The sequence below is a fragment of the Panthera tigris genome, chromosome F2 (genome assembly GCF_018350195.1).
Source record: "Panthera tigris isolate Pti1 chromosome F2, P.tigris_Pti1_mat1.1, whole genome shotgun sequence".
Classification (NCBI taxonomy): Eukaryota; Metazoa; Chordata; class Mammalia; order Carnivora; family Felidae; genus Panthera; species Panthera tigris.
This window is the reverse complement of record NC_056676.1, coordinates 48,643,970-48,671,673: the sequence shown is the minus strand read 5'-3', so window position 1 is coordinate 48,671,673 and position 27,704 is coordinate 48,643,970. Positions and strand designations below refer to the sequence as shown.

The 27,704-nt window shown below is 37.0% G+C and overlaps 1 protein-coding gene across 1 annotated transcript; it reads right to left on the bottom strand.

Annotated features, from left to right (window-relative positions):
• Window positions 1-113: 113 nt before the first annotated feature.
• DCAF13 (DDB1 and CUL4 associated factor 13) lies at window positions 114-27,558 on the bottom strand. The gene is made up of 11 exons (XM_015534711.2): window positions 27,242-27,558; window positions 24,401-24,600; window positions 23,718-23,825; window positions 19,442-19,531; window positions 17,820-17,975; window positions 13,675-13,752; window positions 11,507-11,589; window positions 7,297-7,461; window positions 2,319-2,454; window positions 987-1,150; window positions 114-288 (listed from the first exon to the last, which is right to left on the bottom strand). Exons 1-11 carry the CDS (start codon window positions 27,309-27,311, stop codon window positions 201-203), a joined length of 1,338 nt encoding a protein of 445 aa, XP_015390197.1. The 5' UTR covers window positions 27,312-27,558; the 3' UTR covers window positions 114-200.
• Between the last annotated feature and the right edge of the window lie 146 nt (window positions 27,559-27,704).

Genomic DNA, 27,704 nt, shown 5'->3' with positions numbered 1-27,704 from the left:
TGTATTCTTCAATGACATAAGAAAGAAGATCAAGAATAAAATGTCGGACAGTCTTATCAACCAGGCCACCTTTCAGGACAGTTTTTACTTCCTCTAAACTGAACTGTTCGTTTTTATTCTAGAGCCAGTATTTTTATTTACATTTGCAAATCAAAGTGTAACAAATCATCATGTATCAGGATCGGTAGGAATACCAAGCGTTATTTCACAACTGCCACTATGTGTTTCTTCTTCTCTGACACAATCGATACAGATCCAGGCTTGCTATGTTTGAGACGATTCACTTCCCTAGAAAAAAACAAAATATACATATATAAGCAAGCTTATGAGAAATCACCTTAGCCAAAAAAAACGGTCTCAGAAAAATCAGTCTTTTCTTTCACTAAAAAAATCCCTGTTGAAAAAAAAACGTTTTCACAATCAGACTGGGTAAAAAGTACCTAGATACCAACTTCTGTTAACTTATTTAATCGCTTCTCTTATTATATAACAGTGTCCTTTATATAATTCTACGAGGAAACTGGCGGTGGGAGCTCTGCTTTAGATCCACAATTCTATGATGAAGCATATCAGAAAATTTTTATTTAAGAAATGGGTGCTATGAGTTCTCTGCATTCTTTAACTTGGAAAATATATAATACCTCTTAATTACAGCTTCATTAGAAATCATTTTTTAAAACATGATTTACAAGTGTCTCTAGTATGAGCAGAAATGCTTTCTCATTTTGATGGAATTCAGTTTTACTGGTTGCCCTTTCAACATAATTTCAAAACTAGGTAATGAAAATTCTCTGATAATCATTGCTTCTTCCTTCTACCAGGAAAAAGAAAAAAAAAAATAAAAGCTCAGGGAAGTGTTCAAAAACATCTCTAATGCATAACATCAACTATTCCCTCGAAAGGTAGGGTTTGGTTTATTTTCGGTGAGACGAGAGGGGGAAGTTAGAAAAGGGTACTGAAATAGAATCAAATGCCCCAAATCATACTTTCGTCGACGAGCTTCTTTCATGATGCGCTGTTCCTGAATCTGACTGTAGATGGATTTTGGTAGATGTCGGTGACGAGCAATGCGTTTTATATGAGGATGATGTTGAAATTTCTCTTTCAATTTCTGGTTATAATCTTTGGCTGCTTTTTCTCGTGATGTAAGCTGGAAAAATGTATTTTGATAATTCAATGAATGCCGTGTTGTTTTTCTTCAAATAACAAAGCTAGGAAGCACCCTTTCCTACAAAAATTAAACTTCTAGGACATGCAACCGAAATTGCCAATGTAATTCTACCCTTTACGAGGTCAGGTTAGAAATATCATCTCTGCTAACACTGAATTTCCTTTTGGGCAGTACGTACAATGTAGACAGATGCCACCAAGTGACAACATCAGTGCTGAGGAAATAGGCTGTGTGGACCACTGAATTGGACCTTCTCTAGACATAAATAACATAGAAAAAGCACCTAAGTTAATCCCTCAACATTCTGGGGGGGTGAAAATAACTTGTGAACACAGGAAAAAAAAGCATTCAATTCTATAATAATAAGGCTTCATTTAACAATGTTAAGGATGATATGATTTAAAGGAACTTACAATGAATTGAAAACTAGGCATAGTATAATACTTCCCAATCATTAAACCTAAAATAAAATTGTCTTTAAGAGCCGTTTATCATATCGTGATTTTCCTATTGGAGCTAAGGAGAAAATAACTCACGTTTAAACTTTCCTTTTTAAACTCAGTATTTGTTGCTGATATAAACACTCTGAATGTTTCTAATATTAAACATGAAACATTTAGAAAAACATCAAAAACAAAACAAAAGCCAACCATAACCCCATAACCCAGAGACAGCTAGCCAATGATAATATTTGTTATTGCTTCTTTCAATCTTTTTTTTTATAGTCTGAAGCTTTCTGTATTTTTTTTGAAGTTAGCATTTCACTGTCTTTGATATTAAAAGACCTCACAGGGACTTGAAGCGTTTGATGCGCCTGATTACTATTCCTTTAACAGAATAGGCATTCTCAGTTCTAATCTTCTAGTCTCTACACCTTCTCTCCTTATCTCAAGGAAAAAACAAAGAATCAAGAAGGCTCAAATATTACCAAACATTTGAATTAACAAAGGTCTTTGAGGTGTCTGTAACATGAAAAAGGTAAATCTCAATGCAGCCTTGTCTGTTTTGTTGCTAACATTTCTTTTTATCACAACTATGCCAGTTTGATCAAAATAAAGTACTTCAAATAAATTCTCCTTACAATATAATCATACCCACTAAATTAGAAACTAGCTTTACGACAATGAAAGAAAATGGGATCTCTTACCACACCCAACTTTTCAGAAGCATTAGCTTTCCACAGACGAATGTTCATTTCATCAGATCCACACATAATATATTTGCTGTCAGAAGTCCATTTTACACAGATAACATGTTGCATTCTCTTTGTGTGATAGACTTCCCTACAGAAGAGGAATTAAGGTAAAATTAGGATTTTGATACAGAGTTTCTTTAACCACTGCCCATCAAGTATCTGGGTAGCATTTTTGAGTCTGAAGAGAATATAAAAGGGAAATTCAAATTAATTTTTATGTACCTTTATTGAACTAATATAACAAGGTTCTGTGCTAAGGAGTTAGAAAAAAAATTCTTGTCCTCAGAGAAATTACAATCCAATAAGAAAAATAAATATAAACTAAGCAAAACTAGATGCCCGGAGAAGTTCACAAAATTACTGAAGACTGATAACACAAGTAAAATATGCTGAGCTACAGTTTTTTAAAAATAAGAAATCAGGGGCGCCTGCATGGCTCAGTTGGTTAAGCGTCCGACTTCACCTCAGGTCATGATCTCACGGTTGGTGAGTTCAAGCCCCGCATCAGGCTCTGTGCTGACAGCTCGGAGCCTGGAGCCTGCTTCAGATTCTGTGTCTCCCTCTCTCTCTGGCCCTCCCCTCTCGAGCTCTGTATCTCTCTCTCTCTCTCTCTCTCTCAAAAACAAACATTAAAAAAAAATTTTTTTTTTAAATAAGAAATCAATTATCTCCCTCCTTCCAAATCAATGCGGGTAAACAATCACTTTTCCCCCCCATTTTACTGCAAAATAAAATAAATGCAATGGCATTCAAAGAGCACATCCTTATACAATGAGCCTAATGTCTGATTTCTGTTTTGGTTAAATTGTTTAAAAACCTCACTTAAATGAAGTAAGAGTAGATGATTTCCATGTGTGAACAGAAAGGGAGGGTTACAGAAGTGTCTGATGAATTAAGAATCATTTAATAAATGGAGATGTAAAATATCATACCTATCTGGAAAGGCTGTGAAACACGCTAAGTGAATTCACAGAAGACACTATATTGGGAAGTGTTGAGAGAGCATTAAAAAACAAGTAAAAGACAAGGTCAGGAAAAATAGAGGCTTTTGGAGAAATGAATTTTCCACATCTGGGTTAGATGATTCAAAACGCAGATGAGCGAGAAAGGAAACAAACTCAGCATACTCTGCACAGAAAAAGAATACTCATACATGATGACCAGACTAAACAGAATCCAGATTTATAAAAAATATCTGAAATACACTCACAAAACTAGTTTTTTACACTGTTTCTAACGGAAATGTTTTAAGCACTTAAGTGAACATATACAGAAACCCTAAGAAATCTATTTCTGAAAGGGGAAGGACGGTTAGAAAGAATATCCTATGAAAATGAAAACTAGAGGAGATAGACTTTTTCTTCTCCTTCCAATGCTCTGCTTTTATAAGATTCAGTTCTCATAATCTCACCTATTTAAGAGGCTCCTTTTTTCATTAGCAATATAATGAATTTAAACGATAGAAAATTCAATCAGGCTTCAGTAACCATTAAAAATAATCTCTTCATGTATTAGACCAATCAAATCTAGTGATTAATCACTTAACCAAAATAGATCCTCTTTAATGGTAAACTATGCAGAGTTTTTCTAGATTTGTTTATGCATGTTTACGAAGCTCACTATATGTGATACTGTTAGGAGATAAATACATTTTAAAAACTTATGTTCTTTAGTATACAGTCAAATTATGCCATGTGAGGGGTGCCTGGGTGGCTCAGTCAGTTAAGCATCCAACTTCAGCTCAGGTCATGATCTCACAGTTTGTGAGTTCAAGCACCGCACGCTAACAAATGCAGAGCCTGGAGCCTGCTTCAAGTTCTGCGTCTCCCTCTCTCTCTCTCAAAAAAAAAAAAAAAAAAAAAAAAATTAAAAAAAAAATTAATCCATATGAATGCCAGTCATTTACTTGTTTGCTTAGTAAATATTGAATGAAATCCCAACAGAAGCCTAATTTTAGGGCACCTGGGTGGCTCAGTCAGTTAAGCATCCGACTCTCGGTTTGGGCCCAGGTTATGCATGAGATCAAGCCCCAAGTCCCGTGTTGGGCTCTGTGCCAACGGCACGGAGCCTGTTTGGGATTCTCTCTCTCCCCCTCTCTCTCTGCCCCTCCCCTACTTGCTCTCTCTCTCAAAATAAGTAAAATAAACTTTGGGGGGGAAAGAGCCTGATTTCAAATACTGACTTACCTGCAGCTTTTAATAATCTATTAAAAGTTTACTTTAAAAATACACTTTAACCATTTTAAGGTCTTTCAAAGAAAAACATTTTAAAAATAAAGATTCTTCAAAGCACTAGCTATGTTATTTGAGGGTTTGTAATGAACCAGATAGAGCAGACCGCAGAATTAACTCAAACTAACTTTTAAGCAGATGAAGGCAAAGGTCAGAGGAAATACCACTTACATCTAAATCCAACAAGTAGCATATACTACCACTGTGATTACAAAAATCTCCAAACGACATCAGCAGACAGACAATTCCCTGGAAATGGGGCATAATTCCTTACTCCATACAAGTTTGGAATTACTTGAGCTTTTTAGACAGACCTACATTTGGCTGCCCACAGTGGCTTTGCAATAATTCAGCTTGAACTCAGCTGCAAAGGCCTTGAGATCATAGGTGTCTAAACATCCTAAATGCTCTTTGTCTTTCTTGTTCTTTTCCCATTCTTTGTGCCTGCTTATTCATCATGTTAGAAAAGTATTGTCCTACCACCTTTGGAGGTTCTGATGCAAAGAAAATAATGGAAGGCCACATTCCCTTGCTTCTTGGTATCTTCTAGGGATGTAAGAATAGAAACTATCGGCCCTGCCTTGGGCCTGACTGAATAATCCCAACAAACCATTCATGACAGTCTGCAGAATATCAAGTTGTAAACGAGGCAACAGCCATACGGAAACCAACACCAGGAGTTCTACAGTGGAGAGGATGGAGTGAAGATCAAAATCATCACAACACTCTAGTCGATATGCTTTTGATTCAGGCATCTTTTTTTAATTTTTTTTTTTTTTTTTTTAAAGAGAGAGAGAGAGAGAGAGAGAGAGCAAGCAAACAGGGGAGACGGGCAGAGGTGGGGAGAGAGAATCCTAAGCAGGCTCCACACCTCAGCGCTGAGCCCGGCGCCGGGCTGCACGATCCTGGGGAATCATGACCTAAGCCAAAATCGAGAGTCTGACACTCAACCGACTAAGCCACCCAGGCACCCCCAAGCACCTTTTTAATCAGATACACAATGATGATGACAATGATACGCTAGTAATCAACGATACCAAAAGGGTGAGGAATCAGTATGGACCCCACAAATTACAGGGTAGAAAGATGCAACTATCGCAAGTAAAAACACCAAAGAGTTAAACAAAGCAGGCTGGCTATCACCGAAAAAGGTGTGGATGAGTTGCTGGACTGTCAGGAGGTGCTATCTGAAAGATCTTTTGTTTCGGAAACAAGGCTGGGACTAAGGTGAAGCAGGTGCAGTACAGATGTGGGGCTGGCACCTGCACACCCCTAACAACCAGTACCTCCTTGAATTCTGCACCGAGGCACCTCACTCAGATGCGTCCTAGTGCTGACCCTGCTGGAACAGAACAACGGTGAATCAGGAGAAGGACACAACATGCCTCTGAAAATGAACGTCATTCTTTCAAAAGACTCCAAAAGCTTCAGCACTGTAGAAGCTAGGCTAGTTATCAGCGGAAGTAGTGATCAAAATTCTCATCACTGCACTAAAATGGTGAGACTTCTCCAGACTGTGTCATTACAACACCAAAGTGAATAATCTCTAGATTTTTTTTTAAGTGAAGGAAGGATCCCCGAACAACTCTGCTACCATCAATCTTTATGAAGCTGGGTAAACTGCTCTACCAGCTCCACGTTGCTGTCCTCTGGCACAAATCATCAGCTCCCACCCTCATTACACACGTTCTGTCTTCTTTCCTCTCCCAGATTCCATCACTCCTCTCCTTTCCTTTCCTACCTCCAATCACTCTGTTATCTTTCAGCAAGTCCATCTTCTCCCTACTGAGCTTGAATTCCACTAAGCAAGAGTAGGACACTCAATCAAGTATACGTATAGATGTCTATGTATGCATGTGCTGTATATATATATTTATATGCTATTTTAGAGAGAACGTTCACTTGGATTAATTTTAAATCTTAGTATCAATATTATTATTGTATCAAAATGCAGACAGTCATATCTTCACATGTGAGCAACACCACTATACTACTTTATCATTTTTTTACAACTTTATTTTAGAGAGCATGCATGTGTGTGTGAGTGGGGGAGGGGGGTGAGAGAGAAAGAGAGACGGAGGGAGGGAGGGAGGGGGATAGAATCCCAAGCAGGCTCCGTGCAGTCATTGTGCAGCCTGATGCGGGGCTCGATCCCATGAACCATGGGAACATGACCTAAGCCAAGATCAAGAGCAGGACACTGACTGAGCTACCTAGGTGCATCTTAATTATCATTTAAAACAAAACAATTTTTAAGTAATCTCTATGCCCAACATGAGGCTCAAACTCATGACCCTGAGATCATGAGTTGCGTGGAGCCAGCTAGGCTCCCTAATTACCATTTTTTATGGGGAAATTTCCTCCAGCTTAATTGGGTTTTGCTTTGCATATGCTTCCCCAACACATATAAAGCATTACCAAAGAACAAGAATATGCGTGAAAGTGCTTTGTAAACCACAGCACACTATACAAGAGGCTATTATCTTACACAGGAAATTAGGGTTTCTATTCCATGAAAGAAATTGCCCAGTAGGCTTTTTGCCCATAGATGACACAGTGCAAGCTGGTATCCCAAGTCACAATATCTGGGTTGAATTCTACCCTATACACATAACCAAATAACCTTTCAAAAAAGATAAAGGACTGATGATAAAGACAAGAAAAAAAATCAAACAAATGGTTTATTGGTAGTCACATACCTGCTTCTACTTTTGTCCACAGGAAAGATTCGAATAGATTTATCAAAACTAGCAGACACAAACTCCTTCCCAGTGGGAGAATAATCCACATCAAGCACCGCAGATACATGATCCATATGTACCATTACAGGAGTGTCCAGTGCACGCATATCGAAAGTATATAAGCTGTAAAAGAATTTTTAAATTATTTCATACAAGTGTCTATAAAGAAGCATATGTGGTACTAATGAAACTAAGACCATTAGCCAAATTACACACATCTAAATATACAGCCTCTTTACATGGAAGCTAAGGGATTGGGAAAAATACTACCAGTTTTTCTTATTCCTTAAGATTACACTTAAACACTTTTATCTTCATAAACATAAATCTCATTGTAGAAAATGTGAAACTTTCAAAAAAGTACAGAGTACAAAACCTACCTTTAATTCTACCGCCCAGAGAATATCAGTTAGTGCCATGTAATTACGTCTAAGCTTTTCACCATGCTAATATTTAAACACATACTTTTAACAAAATTGATAATATTGTATAAAGCTCTGTAGTCTCATATTTCATGTAGCATATTATAAGCACTTATGGTCACATATTATTTAAATAAGTTAAAAGAACATAATTATTTAAAAATTTATTTAAATACATTTGCTTATAATTTGTTAATAAAAAATTTCCAACTTTCAATTTTAAATAATATTTCAATGAAATGCCAGTATTTGAATTTTTGAAATTCAATCTTTGAGTGGAACAGACTTAATTAAATCTGGACAAATTCCTATAAGTAAATTACTAAATCCAAAAGCAAGAGCACTTTTAAGATTTTTAAGTTGACAAAACATTTCCAATAAAGTTCCACTTTTATTAGTGATATGTAAGAGTGACCATGGCTTTTCCAAAGGGCATACTAAAAATTAGAAAACTATATGCACGGTTGGCTAAAAAAAAAAAAATCATGATTTTCAAGATTTAAACACCCTTAATCAATAGCTAAAAGAATAATGCTTCAAATGAGCCAACATGCACAACAGACAATAATAAGAGAGCATTACTGTAGTCAAGTTCCAAATATCAAAACACTTCAAGATGCTAAGATTACTGAGCAAAAGTATGAGGAGAAACAGGATATCTACATAATTTCAAAGTATCTCCCCAAAGATAAATGTGAATTACAAAAGGAAAAACATAGTAACTTTACAATGCAGAAACTTGGCAGATACCACCCTAAGTGATCAAGATCAACACCACCGGTAATTAGAGTGACATCATGTACCCCAAAGTGATGAACCAAGAAGGTCACATCAGTTTTGTGGTATTCTTGTAAAACATGCAAAATCTCAATCTAAATAATGAGAAAACATCAGTCAGCCCAAATTAAGGACAGTCTACAAGATAATTGACAAGTAAATCCTTTTTGAAAGTACTAAGGTCATAAAAGATTGGGGGGATTCAGAACAGTCACAAACTGAGCAAAGGAGACATGACAATCAAATGCAGTGTGGGATCCTGCACTGGATGCTAGAATGGACAAAGAATATTAATGGAATGACTAGTGATGGAATAAAGTCTGTAGTTTATAGTATTGTACCAATATTAATTTCTTGGTTTTCCTAATTCCATTATGGTTACGTAAGATGTTAACATTAAGGGAAGCTGGCTACCACACACCATTTTTGCAACTTTTAAATAAGCCCAATATTATATCAAAATGTTTAAAAAATTGATGTCACTTCAAAAAGAATATTTTTTTAACACAATTGTTGCAAGAAGTCACTCATGCTACTGACAAAATATCCCCAATAACATAAAATTCTCAAGAGACAAGTCATTGTTCTTTTTTAAATCTCTCAACCATAGTGCCAGGTGGCTCAGTCGGTTTAATGTCCTACTCTTGAGTTCAGCTCAGGTCATGATCTCACAGGTCTAGCTCTGCATTGGGCTCCACGCTGTCAGCCTAGAAGCCTACTTGGGATATTCTTTCTCTCTCTCTCTCTCTCTGTCTCTCTCTGTCTCTCTCTCTCTCTCTCTCCCTATCTCTCCCCCTCTCTCTCAAAATAAATAAACTTTAAATACCCCAACATATCACAGGATTGTCAGCCAATGCCATACTGATCTCTGAGGTTACATTTCTGAGTTGACAACTGCTTTGTTTATTTTCCTTCTCTAGAGCAGTGGTTGTCAACCAGCTTTGCTTTGTTTCAGCATATTCTGTTTTTTTAGTAAATTCTGTTTTAATCTCTACCCAAGAAAAATGTTAAGAACTTATTCAAAATCTAAGCAAATGAATCCATTTGGATAGACAATGTTTACATACACAAAGTTTGGTGTTATAGGATTCTTTAGGGATCATCTATTTCAACTCTATTATCTTATAGATGATGAGACTATGGCACAAGTTAGTTTACATGCCTACTCCAAATTTCTACAGCAGTTACTGGTTGGGTCTAGACTTCAACTTGCGTTTCGAGTTCAGAATTATTAGACTATTTAGCAGGCAATAAAAGAAAGAAAATATAAAAAATATATACTATGGCAAGATCACTTTCAAGTAAGAGCAATTATAGTAGTCAAACAGTCACCCCTTATAAGTGATGTGCTCTTTGTTTCAGGTGCCATATGAAATTCTTTCCAAGGCAAGAATGGAGAAAGCCCAGGGGTCTGTAAAAAAGGTATCTTGCCAAAATAGCTAATTAGAACAAACTTCAGAAACCTTAATAAGGCTGGTCAGCAAAATATTATATTATTTCTTTTAACTGGAATAAGGCCATTTAATTTCAAAACGTTGATAAAGACTAAAAGAGCTTCAATTAATTTGGTTTGATATTCCTTGCTAATGAGAATTCAACTGAGTTTGAGTACAGAAAACCATAATAGATGTTTTTAGTTGGTACCACTAAAACTTCGTGTAATAAATCCTATTTCTGAGCTAATTTATGTTTTCACAAATAATAATAGTGGAAAGAAAAAGAACTTAAATACAGAAGATCTAAAGTTCAATCCAATGAGAAACTTCCAACTTCTCAAAAAAACATGTGTTAAGAATCTACCACAAGCATTACACTACAACACACGCTTTGGATTTAAAAAAAGAAAGAAAGAAAGAAAAGAAAAGACACTTTTTCCTCCCTAAGATTAAACTCCCAGCTTTAACATCTTCATCTCTAAAAAGGGGATAACATACATGTCCTACCTCCCTTATAGGGACACTGAAAAGATAACATAAGACAGCCAATGTGAAATGCCAAGTTTTAAGGCGATACATAGGGATCATAAAATTCCATCTAGGTCAAAAACGTAAGGCTAAGTCACCTTTACGTGGAGTCATAGAATAACATATCTGTAAATGTTAGGGTAAAAATTGAAACTGTATTTTTCCTTTTGTCTTGCTGAAGTAATAGTGATGCTGATAACATGACTACATGAGCATCAGCTTGTGAAGAGCTACAGATTTTGTAGGTAAATATTTTTTTTAATGTTTATTTTGAGAAAAAGAGAGAAACAGAAAGAGGGAGGAAGAGCAGGGGAGGGACAGAGAGAGAGAGAGGAGAGAGAGAGAGAGAGAGAGAGACAGACAGACAGACACACAGACAGACAAAGAGAGAATCCGAAGCAGGTTCTATGCTGTCATCTCAGAGCTTGATGTGGGGCTGGATCCCACGAACCATGACCTGAGCTGAAACCAAGAGTCAAGTGCTTATTAACCAACGGAATCACCCAGGTACCCCTGTAGGCAAATATTTTTAGTTTCTATTAAAACATGTATGGTTCAGTCATTATTTGCATGGTGTAAAGCAGAAAGCAGCCAATTTTTTCTAGAAAGGGCCAGATTATACATATTTTCAACTTTGTGAGCCACATGGCTGCTTCTGCAACCACTCAACTAAGGCACTATGGCACAAAAGGACCCATATTCAATACATAAATGAACACAGTTATATTCCAATAAAAGTATTTACGAAAACAGGCAGCAGACAGGATTTGGTCTTCAGATCAGTTTTCTGTTCCTGGTCTGTATCATTTTGAAAACTCAATTTTTTTTTCTAACAAGTTCTTCCCCAATTTGGGAAATATATATACTTTTGAGCGAAACAAATGACCATTTTCTACCTTGTATATCAAGAACTACTACCTATGAAAACATATTTCATTAGTATGATTTATCCAATTGAGCCATTTCTGATAGAAATAAGCAAGTTATAAAAAGAAGAAAACTTACTTGTAATCTTCATTTGCTGCAGTAAAAATGAAAGCTTCCATAGGGTTCCAACAAATTGTGTTTGTTCTCATATCTAAGATGACCTGGAAAGGCAGAATACAGTAACCCATTACCATGAAATCAATTCCCTCTCAAATGGATAAATCTCCCACTTCATTTCTTTTCCTTCTTTTTCACTGATTTAAGCACGTATTTAGCAAACACCCGTCATGTGCACAGTACTCAGCTCCATGCAATAGGAAAGGAAATCAATCAATAATTGTTTCCTGAGTACACAGAGTAGTAGATACTGAAAAATATAAAACTACTTAATGGTCCCTCAACCTCAAATAACTTATTATTGAGTTTAGTCAGGAAAAGGAGATATACATAAGAAATACTAAAATATTAACAAAGAAACAGTAAATGATCAAGTATCAAATTGGGGGCAAAATTAATGACTTTAGGGTTTAAGAGGAGAAGAAAGGTTTCAAAAGAGAAGTACGACTTGAGCTGACCTGTGAAGGAACAGTATATTAGTGTTTCTCAACAAGAACACTGCTAGCATTCTGAACAGGATGATCGTGTGTTGTGTGTAACTGTCCACTGTAGATGTTTAGCCTCTCAGGCACCTGTCCACTAAATGCCAGTCTCTATAATGCCTCTCCCACATTTTTAAAAAGACACCCCTGGTTGAGATCTAGTACATTGAGGAGAGGAAAAAATAGAAGAAACAATGATAGTCTAGTATACAGAACAAAGAATAAAAAATAGCATCTCTGCATTCATCAAGGTGACCTGCCTAGGACAACCCCTATTTAAATGTTCTCTTACTGACTGAAACAAACAAATAAATAGAATGCAAATAGGGACCAGATTTGGAAGGCCTTGAAAACCAGGCTATAGTTCTTTCCTTCAACCTAAAGTTATGGAACGCCATTAAAAAACAGAGAATGAAGGGCAGAGGAGGCAGAAACTACTACTTATCACACTAGATTTCATCTTAGCATTCTGCTAAATGTTTAAAATACCATGTCTTATTTTCACCAATGTGCTGGAAAGTAATTATTAATATCATCATTTTATAGGAGAAACAAAGATTAAGCTACCTGCTCAAGGTCTAAAGGTCTCAAAGTTCACGTGAGATGTGCCCACTAGATCATCATGAAGGAGTGAAATGATTAAAGCGGTAATTTGGAAAGATGATCATATTTATATAGTTGAAACTTTAAGGAATGTACTCCATTTCTAATATTTTGGAATTTATTACATGTTGTGAAAATGGTTTAGGAACAACAAAAATATTAAAAGCATTTCTTTTCCATGTGGATTATCACAATGGCCTCATGGCACATGAATGGTGTCTAGGCCCTTCTGCACCCTCAGATTTGGAGCACCTGAAATCAACTTTATACGTACTTACAATGGCACTCTTCTCTTTACTGACAATACATTTCTCTGTCGATAGTCAGCTTAAGGTTGTATTAGCTTTGATATCTAAGTCCTAGAATGACTGCTGGGAAATCTGCCACCTTGGACAAGATATTATTTATCTAAATAAAACAGCATGTAATTAAACAAATAAAGCTGGTTATGTGAGTCAGTTGCAAAATGTTCTGGAACAGAATACTATACGTATCATATGATAATCATGGTGTGCGAAGTAATGGGATGCAACACTTAAAAAGTTTGAACTCAGTGGGGCACCTGAGTGGCTGAATCGGTTAAGCATCCAACTCAGGTCATGATCTCGCAGTTTGTGAGTTCGAGCCCAGCATCAGGCTCTGTGCTGACAGATCAGGGCCTGGAGCCTGCTTTGGATTCTGTGCCTCCCTCTCTCTGCCTCTCCCCCACTCACGCTCTGGCTCTGTCTCTCAAAAATGAATGAACACTAAAAAAAATTTTTTTAAAAAGAACTTTGAACTCCGTTAAGTCTGAATTAGATACCTAAAACTTCCTGGCATTAAAGAAAATACAAAGATAACTAGGATACAATACCTAGTGAAAATGTAAGGGTCTCTAAAAAGGAACAGGCGCCTGAGAGAATGCCATTATGATCACTTTGGCTTCTAAAAACATATGAAAAAAAATTTAATTAAGAGAAAAATATTTGTTCCATATTTTTTGTTACTCACTCCATAGAAGAACACATTAACAATTGTAAAAGCGGAAAAGAAACTGAAACTCACCTTTTTCAGGGGAGTAGCTTGCCTCATGTCATATAGTACTATATTCCTATCAGAAGCACAACTTCCCAAGAGAAATGTCTGAAAAATAAGTACAACCATCTCCAGTTAAAAGCCAAGCTTGGCAGCAAACCATGTCCATTCAATGAACAAATGATTCAATTACCCTTAATGTTTAAGATACAAATTTATAACATTAAAGTCCATTTTAAGAGAGTACAATGAATCACTCAATCTCAGCAACCTTAGTTAAGTATCTTCTTTTTATTTATTTTAGTTTTGAGAAAGAGAGAGTGTGAGTTGGGGGAGAGGGGAAGACAGAGAGGGAGACATGGAATCCGAAGCAGGCTCCAGGCTCTGAGCTATCGGTACAGAGCCCAAAGCGGGACTCAAACTCATGAATCATGTGATCATGACCTTAGCCAAAGTTGGTTGCTTAACCGACTTGAGCCACCCAGGCACCCCAAGTCAAGTATTTTCACTGCTAAATGCCCCTGTGTATATTTTACAAGGTAGTGTTGCAGTGTACAGATAAATCTGTGTTCTTTTTACAACTGAACACATTTTATTTATCCATTCTTCAACTTAGACCTATTTCCTATTTTTCAGTATTATCAATAACACTTCAGATAACATTTTCATAAACGCCAATTCTTCTTTTTATAAGGTTAAAATTTCAGTAGTGGATTACTGAATCAAAAAGTATTGGGGTGCCTGGGTGGCTCAGTTGGTTGAGTGTCCGACTGGCTCAGGTCATGATCTCACCGTGAGTTTGAGCCCTACGCTGGGCTCTGTGCTGACAGCTCAGAGCTTGGAGCCTGCTTCTGATTCTGTCTCCGTCTTTCTCTGCTCCTCCCCCACTCACACTCCCTCTCTCAAAAATAAATAAACCTTAAAAAAAAAAAAAAAAAGTATGAACAGGGGTGCCTGGGTGGCTCAGTTGGTTAAACATCCGACTCGTGATCTTGGGTCAGGTCATGGTATCAAGGTTTCTGAGTCTGAGCCTTGCATCAGGCTCTGTACTGACAGTGTGGAGAATTCCTGGGTTTCTCTCTCTCTTCCTCTCTCACTGCCCCCCCCCCCCCACTTGCTTACCTGTTCTCTCTCTCTCAAAAAATAAATAAATATAGGGCACCTGGGTGGTTCAGTGGGTTAAATGTCCTACTTCAACTCAGGTCATGATCTTCCGGTTTGGAGTTTGATCCCCACACTGGGCTCTCTGCTGTCAGTGCAGAGCCTGCTTTGGATTCTCTACCCACCCCTCTCTCTCTGTCCCTCCCCTGCTCATTTTCTCTCTCTCTCAAAAATAAAATAAAATATAAATAAATAAATACACCTAAAAAAATTTTTAAACAAAAGCATGAATAATTTTATGGCTTTTGATGTTTAGGACTAATTGTTTTCCAAAGAGCTGTATCAATATACACTGCAGTGTGGAAATATGTCCATTTCACTGCAACTGGAAGCATTAAGTAGTGGCATTTAGAAGTTCATTTCTGTATGGCAATATTTCCTAATTATATAAACTAGTGCTTTTCAGTAAACATTTCCTCATGTTCATTAACTTTCTATAAACTAGGCCTATTCTTTGTCCAATTGTTTCAAGATGTTTCAAACGTTTATAAGTCAGTCATAGTAGTATTGAAGGTGCTGATATAACTGACCCTTGGCATTATATGAAATCAAGCCCCCTACCTACCAGCAGGGCCTGAGTCCCACCAGGCCTCCTTACTCATGGTTCCTGACATAACTCTTGGCTTCTGCCTATCACTTCCTACTATAAGTGTAGGAGGAACAAGAAGAGTTATTTACTGCACAGTTGCATGACCAGCTAACTCCTACTCTGTGTGTGTACACAGCTCAAATAAAACATCATAAAGCTAATGCTACATCCATGAACTCAGTCCTTTCCAAAACCTTCCTTTTTAAATCACTTCCTCAGAGACTTTCCCCTAGTTAGTGACTCCTTTCAACTTTTCTTGGTTTCTCAAGAAACCAAGGTCTGACTAGGTTCCATTTCTAAAAGTTTATGAGACCTTAATCTGAGCAAAGCAAAAAATTCTACCTAGACTGAAAGTCGACTTTTACACTATAAAATGTGGTAATACTCAGCATAAAATTTTTGGCTTTATCAAAATGCTAGGCTTCAATATTTTAACAGGATATTAATTATTAATGATTAGAGGAGACAAATATACTCCATTTGTTTACAGCCACATCCCCTTCCCATTAAGTTTAGTATAGGATGAGAGACAAGCATACCATTTGTTTCTACCACTAAGTCAGTTCATAAGGGTAATTTAAAGAAAAAATAAATAAAACCACATGGCTGAACAAATATAGCTGTTACACAGGCAAGTTTGAAAAACATGGTCACTATGTCATCACTAATAACTAATTATGATTTTGGAATTAATCATCAGCTCTTCTGACACAGGTGTTCACCAAAATAGACAAGCAAGATACTGTTTATCTCTCGCAGAAGTAGAAATCAATATCTCTGTTCTGTTTATTTTTTTAATAGTAGTAACATCATCTTAAATTTGGGTAGCATCTTTAAAAAATATTCACATTTTTATCACGTTTTACCCTCATGACAAACCTATAATGTATACTGAAAGATCTAATTAATCTCATTTTAAAAATAAAGAAACAAATATAGAGAAGGAGTGTGACTTGTATAAGGTCAATGCCAAGGTACACCAGCACCAAATACATTTCCAGTTTAGCTCCACACCAAGTAGGACACAAAATGTTCCTAAAAATGGCTTGTGTTTGTCGCCACCTGCTTCTGTCTATTGTCACCTTGGCCTGGCTCTGCAAAGCTGACTTGCACTTCAGGCCATATCTCACTTCTACAACCAAAAGACGACGGAGTGAAAAAGATATAGTACTGATAAATACTCTGGACTAACGATCAGCAAACGTTTTCTGTAAAGGACCTGACAGCAAATACTTTAGACCTCATGGGTCATTCTGCTGTCATAGCAGAAAGGCAGCTACAAGCAATATGTAAACAAAAGGGTATGGCTGTGTTCTAACAAAACTTGATTTATAAAAACAGACAGTGGGCTCACGAACCATAGTTTGCCAACCCCTGCTCTAGACCTGTAGACTCTCTCAGAAGTGTGCAGAAAGGTATATGCTCAGGGCAGGAAGGGTGTCCTCTGACGGTATGACTTCTCAGCAGCACCACAAGGCCAAACTCTCATCAAACTACAGCATCTCACGTTCCAATACTTCATACAAACAATTTTATACCCTGCTACTTTGACTTAACCTTTCTTCCACTTTACCAGCTCGGGTGTCTGAGAGTATAAAACTTACATATCAGGTTATTTATTCTTTAATACCATCTAACATACCATCTAACGTGCTAATTTCCTACTAACTTCTAAGATTAGCTATACATGAAGCAATTTCCTTTTTTTTCTGCGGGGGAAAAGGCATCTTTACTGAGTCTTCTGGACAATGAGTTTACCTACTGTTACGTATTCAGAAATAGCTCATGGAAAGGTCTGAAGTCCAAAGGCTAGATTAATCTAGGCTTTAGGGCAGCCTCCTTTCCTAAATTCAGACCTGAGTAACCAATAAGTAGTGGTTAATCTCCAACTCTTTCCTTAGACCTGGAAGGACTTAGGAATCATCATATTAGACTTCTGAGCAAAGAAAAATGAACTATCATCATGCAGGATAGTAATCATTACTATAAACCATTAGTGCCCTCGTCACTTACAAGAGAAAACAATGCCAAATGCCTCTTCTGACCTTGAAGAGAATTAAGAAATGAACATTTTCCCAAAGGTACAATGATGTAATCTGTGGAACATGAGTTTTGAAGGCATGAGTAAAACTGAAGTTTCACCAGAACTTACTTATGAGCACATGCACACACCCTCCTGTAACGGAGTGTAACACTGGTGTAACGGTGTATAAAGTGGGCAAACACGTCAAGATCTGACCAAAGGTATCAGAACTCAGGTACAATCTGGAGAACTAACCAAATGCCAGAAGCCCATTAAGATTTAAAAAAAAAAAAAAAAAAAAAAAAAAATTCTTATAACACACACTCAAAAGTTTCCTAAACAGAGCTAAAATTATTAAATAAGGAAAGAGTAAGCAGAACATATTTCAAAAAGAAGCATTACCTCAATCGGGTTAAATTTAACACTGCTTATACTGTCGAATCCCCAGGTCATTGAACATATAGGACTTGTTCTTTGTTCATCCCAAATGTCTACTTGCTGTCCACATGTGGCAAAAACAGCTTCCTTCCAGTGATGATCAATCCCTGTATATACTGTCTTTAAAAGCAAAGATGTTGTTATAAATGGATTTATCATTAACATTTCAAATCTACATAATATTTTAAATAATACTCTCATTTTTTTTTTTTTTTATAAGAAAAAGTCCCTATTTACAAAGAAACTTCTTCGAAGCCTTTCCTTAAAGGAGGAAACAGTACCATAAAAGGTGAGGATTCTTATCACACCTTCTGGAAAAAACATTAACAGGGGATGTATTTAAATTTAAATACTTATCACCGAAGTAATCCTTAAATCATCATTGGGTATTTGAAGGACCTTGGTTGGAACCAATTAATGAAATGCAAAGGTAAGGTCTAAAATATTTAGTTCCACATTTAACACGTGAAGTACTGATTCCCAGGCAGAAAAACAGAAACCAACAATTGGATTAAAATTTAGGGGGAGGAATAAAGCTGGCAAGGGTGGATGCTAATATTGTTAAAATCAATAAAATGTCATAAATTTTGATATCCACTTAAAAGATCTATTCAGGGCCAGATTAAAATTTGTCTTTGTACTATGTGGTAAAAAAATGTTTGCAAAGCAAATAAGAGGGAAATATTTAGCCAATACTTTAGGCTTTTAAGAACTCTTAGCAGCATCTGCAGGCTTCCAATTGTTATTTATGAAGGCAAGTCTGACAAACTTTTCCATAGTAAGATTTAATCCCCACTACCACAAATATAGAGGTTAAGATGAAATATTTCAAAAATATTTGGAACTCCTGGAGAAAAGACATTTTACAAGAGGGAAACCAATTTTGTTTTAGGAATTACTGATTTGCCAATTATTTCCATCGTATACTCATGTCCCACCTCTATGTGCCTTTAAAAACAATCTGAAGAGCAGAACTTAAATATATACCAACATGATACTGAAATGGCAAACTGATTTTTAAAATGCATATATTTCAAGATTAAATCGAACTTTAGAAGTTTGCTTAGTATCAAAATGTAAACATTATAAAACACAGGTAGGCCACATGATCTGAATTACACTTAAGCTATAACTAAACCATATCGCCTGATTTGCAGAATAATGTTGTCAGAAATATCAATGAGATTTATACGAAAAGTATCATATTATAATACCTCTTCACTGCCTAAGGGGTTCTTTCAAGTAAGACATTCTGAGTTTTGTATAAGATCTATAATATAAATCAGAGAGAATCTGAAGCATTATTTTTCGTATAGATTTTCTCCCATGGACTTGCCACAGAAAATGTTTCACTGCATCCTTTAGCTAAACGCAGAAACTAAACCCAATACAATGAACACCAAAGAACCATTCAAATTCTTCAGCTGCAAAGGACCTTAAACTGCATTAAATATTGCTTAAAATAGGTCAATTATTGCAGGCTCAAGTCTCATTTACATCTTTTTTTCAAATTAAAATTCTGAAATAATTTTAGTAAAAGAGAAGAATTTTAATAAGCAAATATAAGTCAATTTTTTTTTTTGTACCTTTCCTAATATTGTATGCAACGGTTCCTCCTCTTCTCCATAGCCTGGTCCATCCATTTTCCACTGCTTCACAGTTTTGTCATCACCAACCTAGAAACATTTATTATTAAGATGATAATGGACAACCGTTATAAACTGTAAACATGCTAACATATACATCAAATGATAAACATCTCTATTTTAAAAAATGCACATCCCGTATACTTCCAGTATTGTATTTACTGATACGTTAATATCCCAAAATGTTATAGTAAAGATTTGTGACAAATACATACAGTACATAAAATTAAAATAAGACAGTGTGAGTAGAGCAGAAGGAGAGCACGAACAAAGGTCATAAGTTTGGCAAAAAAAAAAAAAAAAAAAAAGCATACTGTAAAAAAGATGGCATTTCAAATTAGGAAGAAAAATGAATTATAATAAAATGGTATTTTGATATCATGTTACTCATTAAAAAGTTTGAACCAATCTGATACGTGACATAAACATAAAATTCCAGGGGTGCCTGGGTGGCTCAGTTGGTTAAGTTTCTGATTCATGATTTCAGTTCAGATCATGATCTCACGGTTCATGAGTTCGACCCTGCATCAGGTTCTGTGCTGACAGCGCTTGGGATTCTCTCTCTCCCTCTCTCTCTGCCCCTCCCCTGCTTGTTCACACTCACGAGCGTGTGTGTGCGCTCTCTCTCTCTAAAACCATTTAAAAAAAAGTTTTAAAAAGCCTTAAAGAAATAAAAATAAAATTTCACATAATTTTAAATGTAAAAAATTAAATACAAAATATAAAGATACTAAAGAGAAGTCATTTTTTTAACCTTGGCATGGGTAAAGTACTTCTTTGCATGACATAAGATTCCAAAAACCATCAACTCACTGGTTTTCAAGCCATGAAATGCAGACCTCTGAAGGAGCTTGAGAATTTTTCAGGGGTCCACAAGGTCAAAACTATTTTCATGATATTGTAAAGACATCGTTTGCCTTTTCACTGAACTGACAGTTACGCAGATGGTGAAAAAGCCATGAGGAGTAGGGCGTTGATGTCTTAGCCCAATCACAGCAAGGTAACAATGGTAACTTAGACTTGGGTATGTGGTAGATATATTCAAGATATTAAGTAAAAACTAAGCTGCAAAACTGAATGCACAATATAACTTAATTTGGGATTAAAAACATAAGATAATCATACGTAGGGTATAAACAATTGTATATATACACCAAACCACTAGTTTTCCCGAAAAGCAGAAATACAGGATACGTTAACTTTCTCATTTTTTACGTTTATGTTATATGCAATCTACATCTACTTCTTAAATAAAAATATTAACAAAAATATGTATTTATGTATGAGAGAGTATAAATTTAGCTCTTTCCTTACAGCAAATTCAAAAGGGAAACCCTTCCTGCAAAACAATTCATAGTGCCCATGATATCAGAATAGAAGGGTAATTAGGAGAGAAGTTTTGGTACTAAGGTCAAATAGGAATTTCTTTTGTTGAGGATGCTAACAGAATCCTTAACATCCTTATAATAGAAAAAAGTATTTAATAAGGCAGTATCTTATTTAACAACCTGAATCTGAGCTACTGGCATCAAACCAAAACCTTAATTCTGGAAAGCCAATTCTACCGAGAGCTAGTAAGATGTAATTTAGGCACCGGGGTCTTGGCTAATCTGGCTTGACCCAATGGAATATTAGTATTTATGGAAGACAAGATAAACTGTTATTGAGAATTCCCACTCTAAAAACTGTTTCTTTCAACCAAGCTTCTCACAGCGTCCACAAGCTCAAGACCGAACTTCCTTGTAATTGACTAAGCTACTCTATACAATCTATTGAGTACAAGTCTTAGCAAATCATCAATCCTGAGAAAGGTTTAATAACATTTTGTGGAAATGAGGAGCCAAACAATATGTGCCTGGCCAGAATATCTTATCTCAAGGCTGAGTAAGCTAAAGAAAGACCTATTGGTGCTACAAATTGGGGTATAGTAGATATTATGAAATTTAGGTAATAAAGATTTACCTTTTGCAACACTGTAGATTAAACATTTTTTGAAACACTAAGTGCTGAAATTCTGCCAGCAAGCAGTTTTCACAGGTCTTATCCCTAAGCAAACGTGACTTTAAGATATCTGAAGAAAGGGAGTAAATAATGAATATGAAACATCTTTCACCCTTTACTCATTTTAGGCACTCAAAAAAAAAAAAAACCAAAACACAAAAAAAAACCCAGCCAGTAAATCCTCTGGGATATTAAACTAATCGATATATTCAGAAGAATAACTAACTGGATGGTAGCTGTGGTCAGTTTGCTCCAACTTCCCATGCAATTCCTTCTACAACATATGGTATACAGGGTCATAAAGCTTGTGTAAAGCCCTTTAGTGAAAAGCACCTGAATTTCCTGCGAAGTAGCTTATTTTGGTTTTTGACAGCAAGTAAGTTTCTCCCTACACCAAAACCAAAACTTTTGACATGAACACCTATTCTTAATGCTGCTACATAGAACAACACAAAGTCCACTTCTTCTTTCACACAACACTTTCAAATACTTAAAGCTTTCCCAGAAGTCATCTCTTCCCTTCACTACTCCTTTCCATCTGGCCCTGGCAGCCAGCATGCTACTCAAGATTTACAGGGCTGGTTAGTGTGTATGTATACATCAAGTGCCATACGTATACATATACACATGTCAGAACTTCTGAAAGCATAGACACCAAATTGCCGACAGTGTGAAAACTGAAAGATTAGAATTACGGGACCTTTAACTATTTTTTATAGGTTCATGTTTCTAAAATATTTCTTTGTCTTCATCCTCATCATTCTTTGTAGTAGTTCACACAACCAACGACCCTTTCCTCCTGGGACATTAAGCTCATTTCCAGGCTCTTCTAGCTTTCTGGCTACTCCCAGAGTTCTCCCACTTCCTAGAGGCAGGCTTTCCCCGAGGCTATTTCTCTGACATTTCTGTATGTCTGTATTTTCCCTGCCACTTTTCCCTAATAATACCATTCCATGGCCTTAATCATTATTCCTGTATTGATGAGACCAAGTTTAGTTCTGACTTCCCTCCTGAACTCCAGACCTTTATCTAGAAGGGTCTGACAGACCTCTTCACTCAAATAGGCCATTGCAGTCCAGTTCATCCATCATACCATATCCTTCCCATTCCCACTCTCCTCCTCTAAAGTTTCTGACACTCCTGACTTCTCCATTTCTGGAAGGAAGAGCAATCTTCCTAAGCACCCCTCAGTTGTCAAGTCTGTCAAACCTCCAAAATGTTTTTAAACCTAACAACTACTTTCTATGATTTTCCCTCCCCAGCACGGATTCCTTATTGCTTACTCAAATTATTAAAACAGCCTGTAAACTGATCACTTACTGCTGTCAAATTAATTATCTCAAAGCACAGCTTAGATTCTGTCATTCCTATTATAAAACTTTCAGTGAAATTGAGCAGATATTTGTAGGCCAATGTTTATAGTATCATTATTCATAAAAGCCAAAAGGTGGAGACAACCTAAATGTCCACTGATAGGTGGATAAACAAAATGTGGTATATATGTATGATAGAATGTTATTCCATCTTAAAAAAGAAAGAAATTCTGATACCTGCTACAACATGGATGAAGACATTATGGTAAGTGAAATAAGCCAGACACAAAAGGGCAGCTATTATTTAATTCCACTTATGTGAGGTACTTAGAATAGTCATAGAGACAGAAAGTATGATAGTGGTTACCAAAGGCTGGAGGCAGAGGGGAATAAGGAGTTACTGCTTCGTAAGTACAGAGTTTCAGTTTTCGGAAGATGAAACAGTGGTGACGGTTGCTTAATAATGTGAATGTACTTAATGCCACTGAAATGTACACTTAAAAATGATTAGAATATAAACTGTACCTCATGTGTATCTTAACCACACACACAAATCCTTCAATAATTTACTATCTGGCAAAATAGAAATTACTGATTCCCAACCCTGAAAATCTTCCAGAGAAAACCAAACTATATTTCCAGCCTCACCTTACATTAATCCCACTTCTCAATGTTCTATGGAATGTTAGTTAAATAACATGTTAAGTAATCATTTATTAAAAAGATCAAAAACTTTGGAGAAGACTGGAGTATACATAAAGAAAAGAGGACTTTTCAAAGTTTTAAAATTTATTTTGGGTTGTGAAACTTCAAACGCCTCATGGAATAAAGGAACTCAGGAAACATTAAATCAGTCTTACACGTGTTGAAAAGAGTTAATGACTTAATTGCATCATACTTACAGTAAAGAAAGAAGTCCCACAAAAGCGAGTACATATTCCTCGTACAAAACCCTCATGGGCTTGTATCGTACGGATACATTTTCGTTTAGTCAAGTTCCAAATTCTAACCTATGATAGAGCATACCAGGAAATTTCCGTGAACTATAAACATAAAATGTTGAGGCAGAGGCATACTACATTCCAAGAAAAATAAATTCAACACTGAAAAAGCTATGACTCACTCCACCAGACTGCTAAAAACAAAATCCTCCGGTTTAAAATACTGCAGTGCATATGGATAAGTATATCAACAAGCAGAAAATTCAATCTGTTAAGTACTCTTGTTGATTCTAATTTAAAGTGTTTCAAAGCTTTCTCTTCTTGCCAAAGTGGAAATAAGTGTTGAATCATTAATAACATCCTCTGTGAGGAAAAAAAACAACCCTCACAAAACGTTTACTACTGTAAACATGCTTTATTGTTTACTGTCAAACTGAGCATTCGGCTGCTACATTTCTAATTTCTGAGGTTTAGATGAGAAACCACTGTAGTAATTCAAACACAATTCATTCTTGAGAATTAACAGAAAATAGGACAAAAAAATGAAATCGAACCAATTAAAATCCACCATAACACGAAACTGAAGAACACCTGTAACGTAACTATTTTTAATTTAAAATATCAGTGTTTGAAATGACACTTGCCTCTCCATCACATGCCCCAGAAAGGACAGTAGCCAGGCTCTTTGGGTGCTTTGCCAAGCAATTGACTCCATCTCGGTGACCATCCAGGGAAGCAAGGAATGGTTTTGCAAATACCCGTTCCAATTTGGTAGCATTTAAAGCTCTTACATACTCTCGCGGGACTTCAAAAGGATGTAAGGTAGGATCATAGTTTCTTGGAACTGAAATAAAAATGACTCCTCTTAATAAAACAGTTCACTTTTAATATTTCCTATGGCCTTCCTCAAGTAATCATTCAATTTGCTATTCAATAAGCCTTTGTTAGGAACACTGTTCTATACCTAGCACTGTGAAAAATACAAAAATAGATGACCTTTCACTCAGAAACCTTTCAGTAAAAAACTACGGGAAAAACATGGAAGGCATACATCTTGCAGAATAATTAGACCCTATAGATACCCTCAGCTTTTCCTTTTACAAGTCTTACTACATTCTTTAACTGCGTCGTAAACCTTTCATGGACAGGGATTCCACTACATTCCTCACTTTACTCCTTATGTGTTGCACAGTGCCTGGCACAAAACAAACGCATGATAAATGTTTGCCCAACTGAGCTCTACGTTCTTTTTGAGGCAGGAAACACAACTCATCTCCAGTGCTAATCACTCTGATAGGCACACAGTGTTATGATTATGATTGTAGTTACTATTTACTGAACACTTCCCACATGTGTTTACTTACTTAAAAAACAGTTTACAATGTACAAGGCACCGTTCCAAATACTGTATATTAACTCACTTAATATCCAGACCCTATGGGTTAAGTCCTATTACTATTTCTTATTTTACTGATGGGGAAATTGAGGCATAGAGAAGTAACTTGCCTATGAAATGATGAAGCCAGGATTCAAACCAAAGCAGGCTGATTTCAGAATTGGTGTTCTTAACTATTATGCTATGCTGCCAAACAGGTTCTCAGTTAATAATTGTGCTTAGGAAATAATTCTAAGCCCACATGTCTAAAAAACGCTTAATGTTTAAAAGTAAGTGCATCTTTGGGGCACCTGGGCGGCTCAGAGGGTTAAGAGTCCGGCTTTGGCTCAGGTCATGATCTCGCAGTTTGTGAGTTCGAGTCCCGTGTCGGGCTCTGCGCTGACAGCTCAGAGCCTGGAGCCTGCTTCAGATTCTGTGCCTCCCTCTCTCTCTGCCCCTCCCATGCTCATGCTCTGTCTCTCAATAATAAACATTAAAAAAATAATAAAAAATAAAAAAAGTAAATGCATCTTCTTACCCCACAACTTCACCTTGTCATTTTTTTCTGACTCCCTGTTAATGGTACTATATCTAACATTCAGTCAAAATTTACAAGGAAATAACACCTAAATAAGAATGAAAGAATAAAAAAAAGGTAACAAACGTCTTCCTTGATTTATGTTTCACAAAGCTCCAATACTTCTATTTTTCCATTTTGCTATTAAAACTTCCATCAGAAACTATAAAGAAATAGGAAGATACTATAGAAAGTAAGACCCTTAATAACATCAGACGACTAAAAATCTCCTCATGTGGAGAGTCTATGACCAGCCAATCACTTACTCATTCCTCCATTTATAAACTTACAAAGCAACCACTATGTGCCAGGTGCTGTCTAGACACAGTGGGTATAGAAACAAATCGGATTCTTCCCTTCTATGCAAACTCAGTGTGATGAAAAAGATAACCAAAATAATCATCATGAGACAATGTGATACGTACACACTCTGATGTCAGCACGAAAATATGTGATAAAAAGCACAGAAGGGTGCTTTAAATGGAAGGGGCTACCACGGGAGATAAATATGGAAAGACTGTTGTTCAGAGAAAGGAGCTAGTGTAGACCGAGAAAGCGTGTGTGCCACAGGAAGCCTGAAAGAGAAATGTCGGAAATGCACTCAGATCTGCAAGAGTAAATGTAAGCTACCTGCAAGAAAAGTAGTGACTAGTGAAAGGAAGATGGAACCAGACGTTCAAGGAATAGGGATGATGTCTTGTCCAGGTGATATAACCTAATTTGCATTTTAGAAATATTACCACCTTGATACTTAACCCATAAACATCTTGTGAGAAGAGACCACATATTCCCCTCTCAGCATTATTCATGTATATGTTGGATAATCTCTACTATTCAATCAAAACAACAAAGTATCGTCCCAGCCTCATCTTCTATGGTTTATCCCCCTTACTCATACTGATGACACGGCCCTTCTCGTATGCTTTATCTTTATTCCCGCCTGAAGGCCTTTGCACCTGGTATTCTCTTTACACATGGTTGGTCCCTTGTCATTTAGATACGATCCGCTATAATTCAGAATGTTAATGGGGGAACAGACCAGTAAATAAGATCAATAAAGAAGCCTTATTAATTTCATTTTACCCATTCACGCATCAAACTTCTTCACAAGCATTAAGAAAACTTGATGGCTTTAAGTTTCACCTTTGTCTCTTCCACATTTAGAAGTATGTAATTTTGACGAAAGAGATTTAAAGAAGCCTATCAAACCCTTGAATCTACGAGTTTGGCTTTCAAGTTCCACTTCTCAGCAACTGGAGCCAGAAACATCGGAGAGCAGCCGCTGGAAGGGGGAAGGCGGAAGTATTCCAGACATAACCAACTTTCCCACGTACCACTAGAAAAAGTTCTTCAAAAAGAGCCTTGAGGAGAAATTATCTGCTACCCAGTCCCGCAACGGCCTTATCTGCACTAAGTTTGCCTTGGCAAAAGGGAACAGGGAAAGAAAGAGACTGGAGCGTCAGTCTTCACCCAGGTTTACTCGGTGGAAGCCGAGTCCAGACTGAAGGCTGGTGACTCCCTAACTTGTCTCACCTCTTTGTAAGTCCAGCTTGGTTTCGCGGACATAGTTGTCCGGGTTCCGGCTCAGCATCTTCACCTTCATTTTGGCTGCTAGGGGTGCCCGACTCCGAGCCTTTCCTCCAAGTTTGGGTTACCCCCGCCTCCTCCGGCACATGCTACTTCCGCTTCTTCTAGACTACTTCCTGTCATGTGACTTCCACGGAGTGGAAGCCAGCCCCCTCCGCAGCACCCTGCGGCGCGCCGTAGTTTTGCTGACAAAGGTTGGTCCGAGGCGGTTTCTCTGCCGTACTCTCGCGTCCGCGTCCCTCGGCCAGAAACTGCAGCGGACGGGGGCGGGGCGGGGACTTGGCGGAGGACGGCGCCCCGCCTCCTTCGCTCTCTCCGCTGGCGTGACGTGCTGCCCTGCCCCTCTCACGTTAGCTCTGCGTTGGGGGTCTCTCCGCGTAGTTACCACGTACTTGCGCCCGTCCCGGAA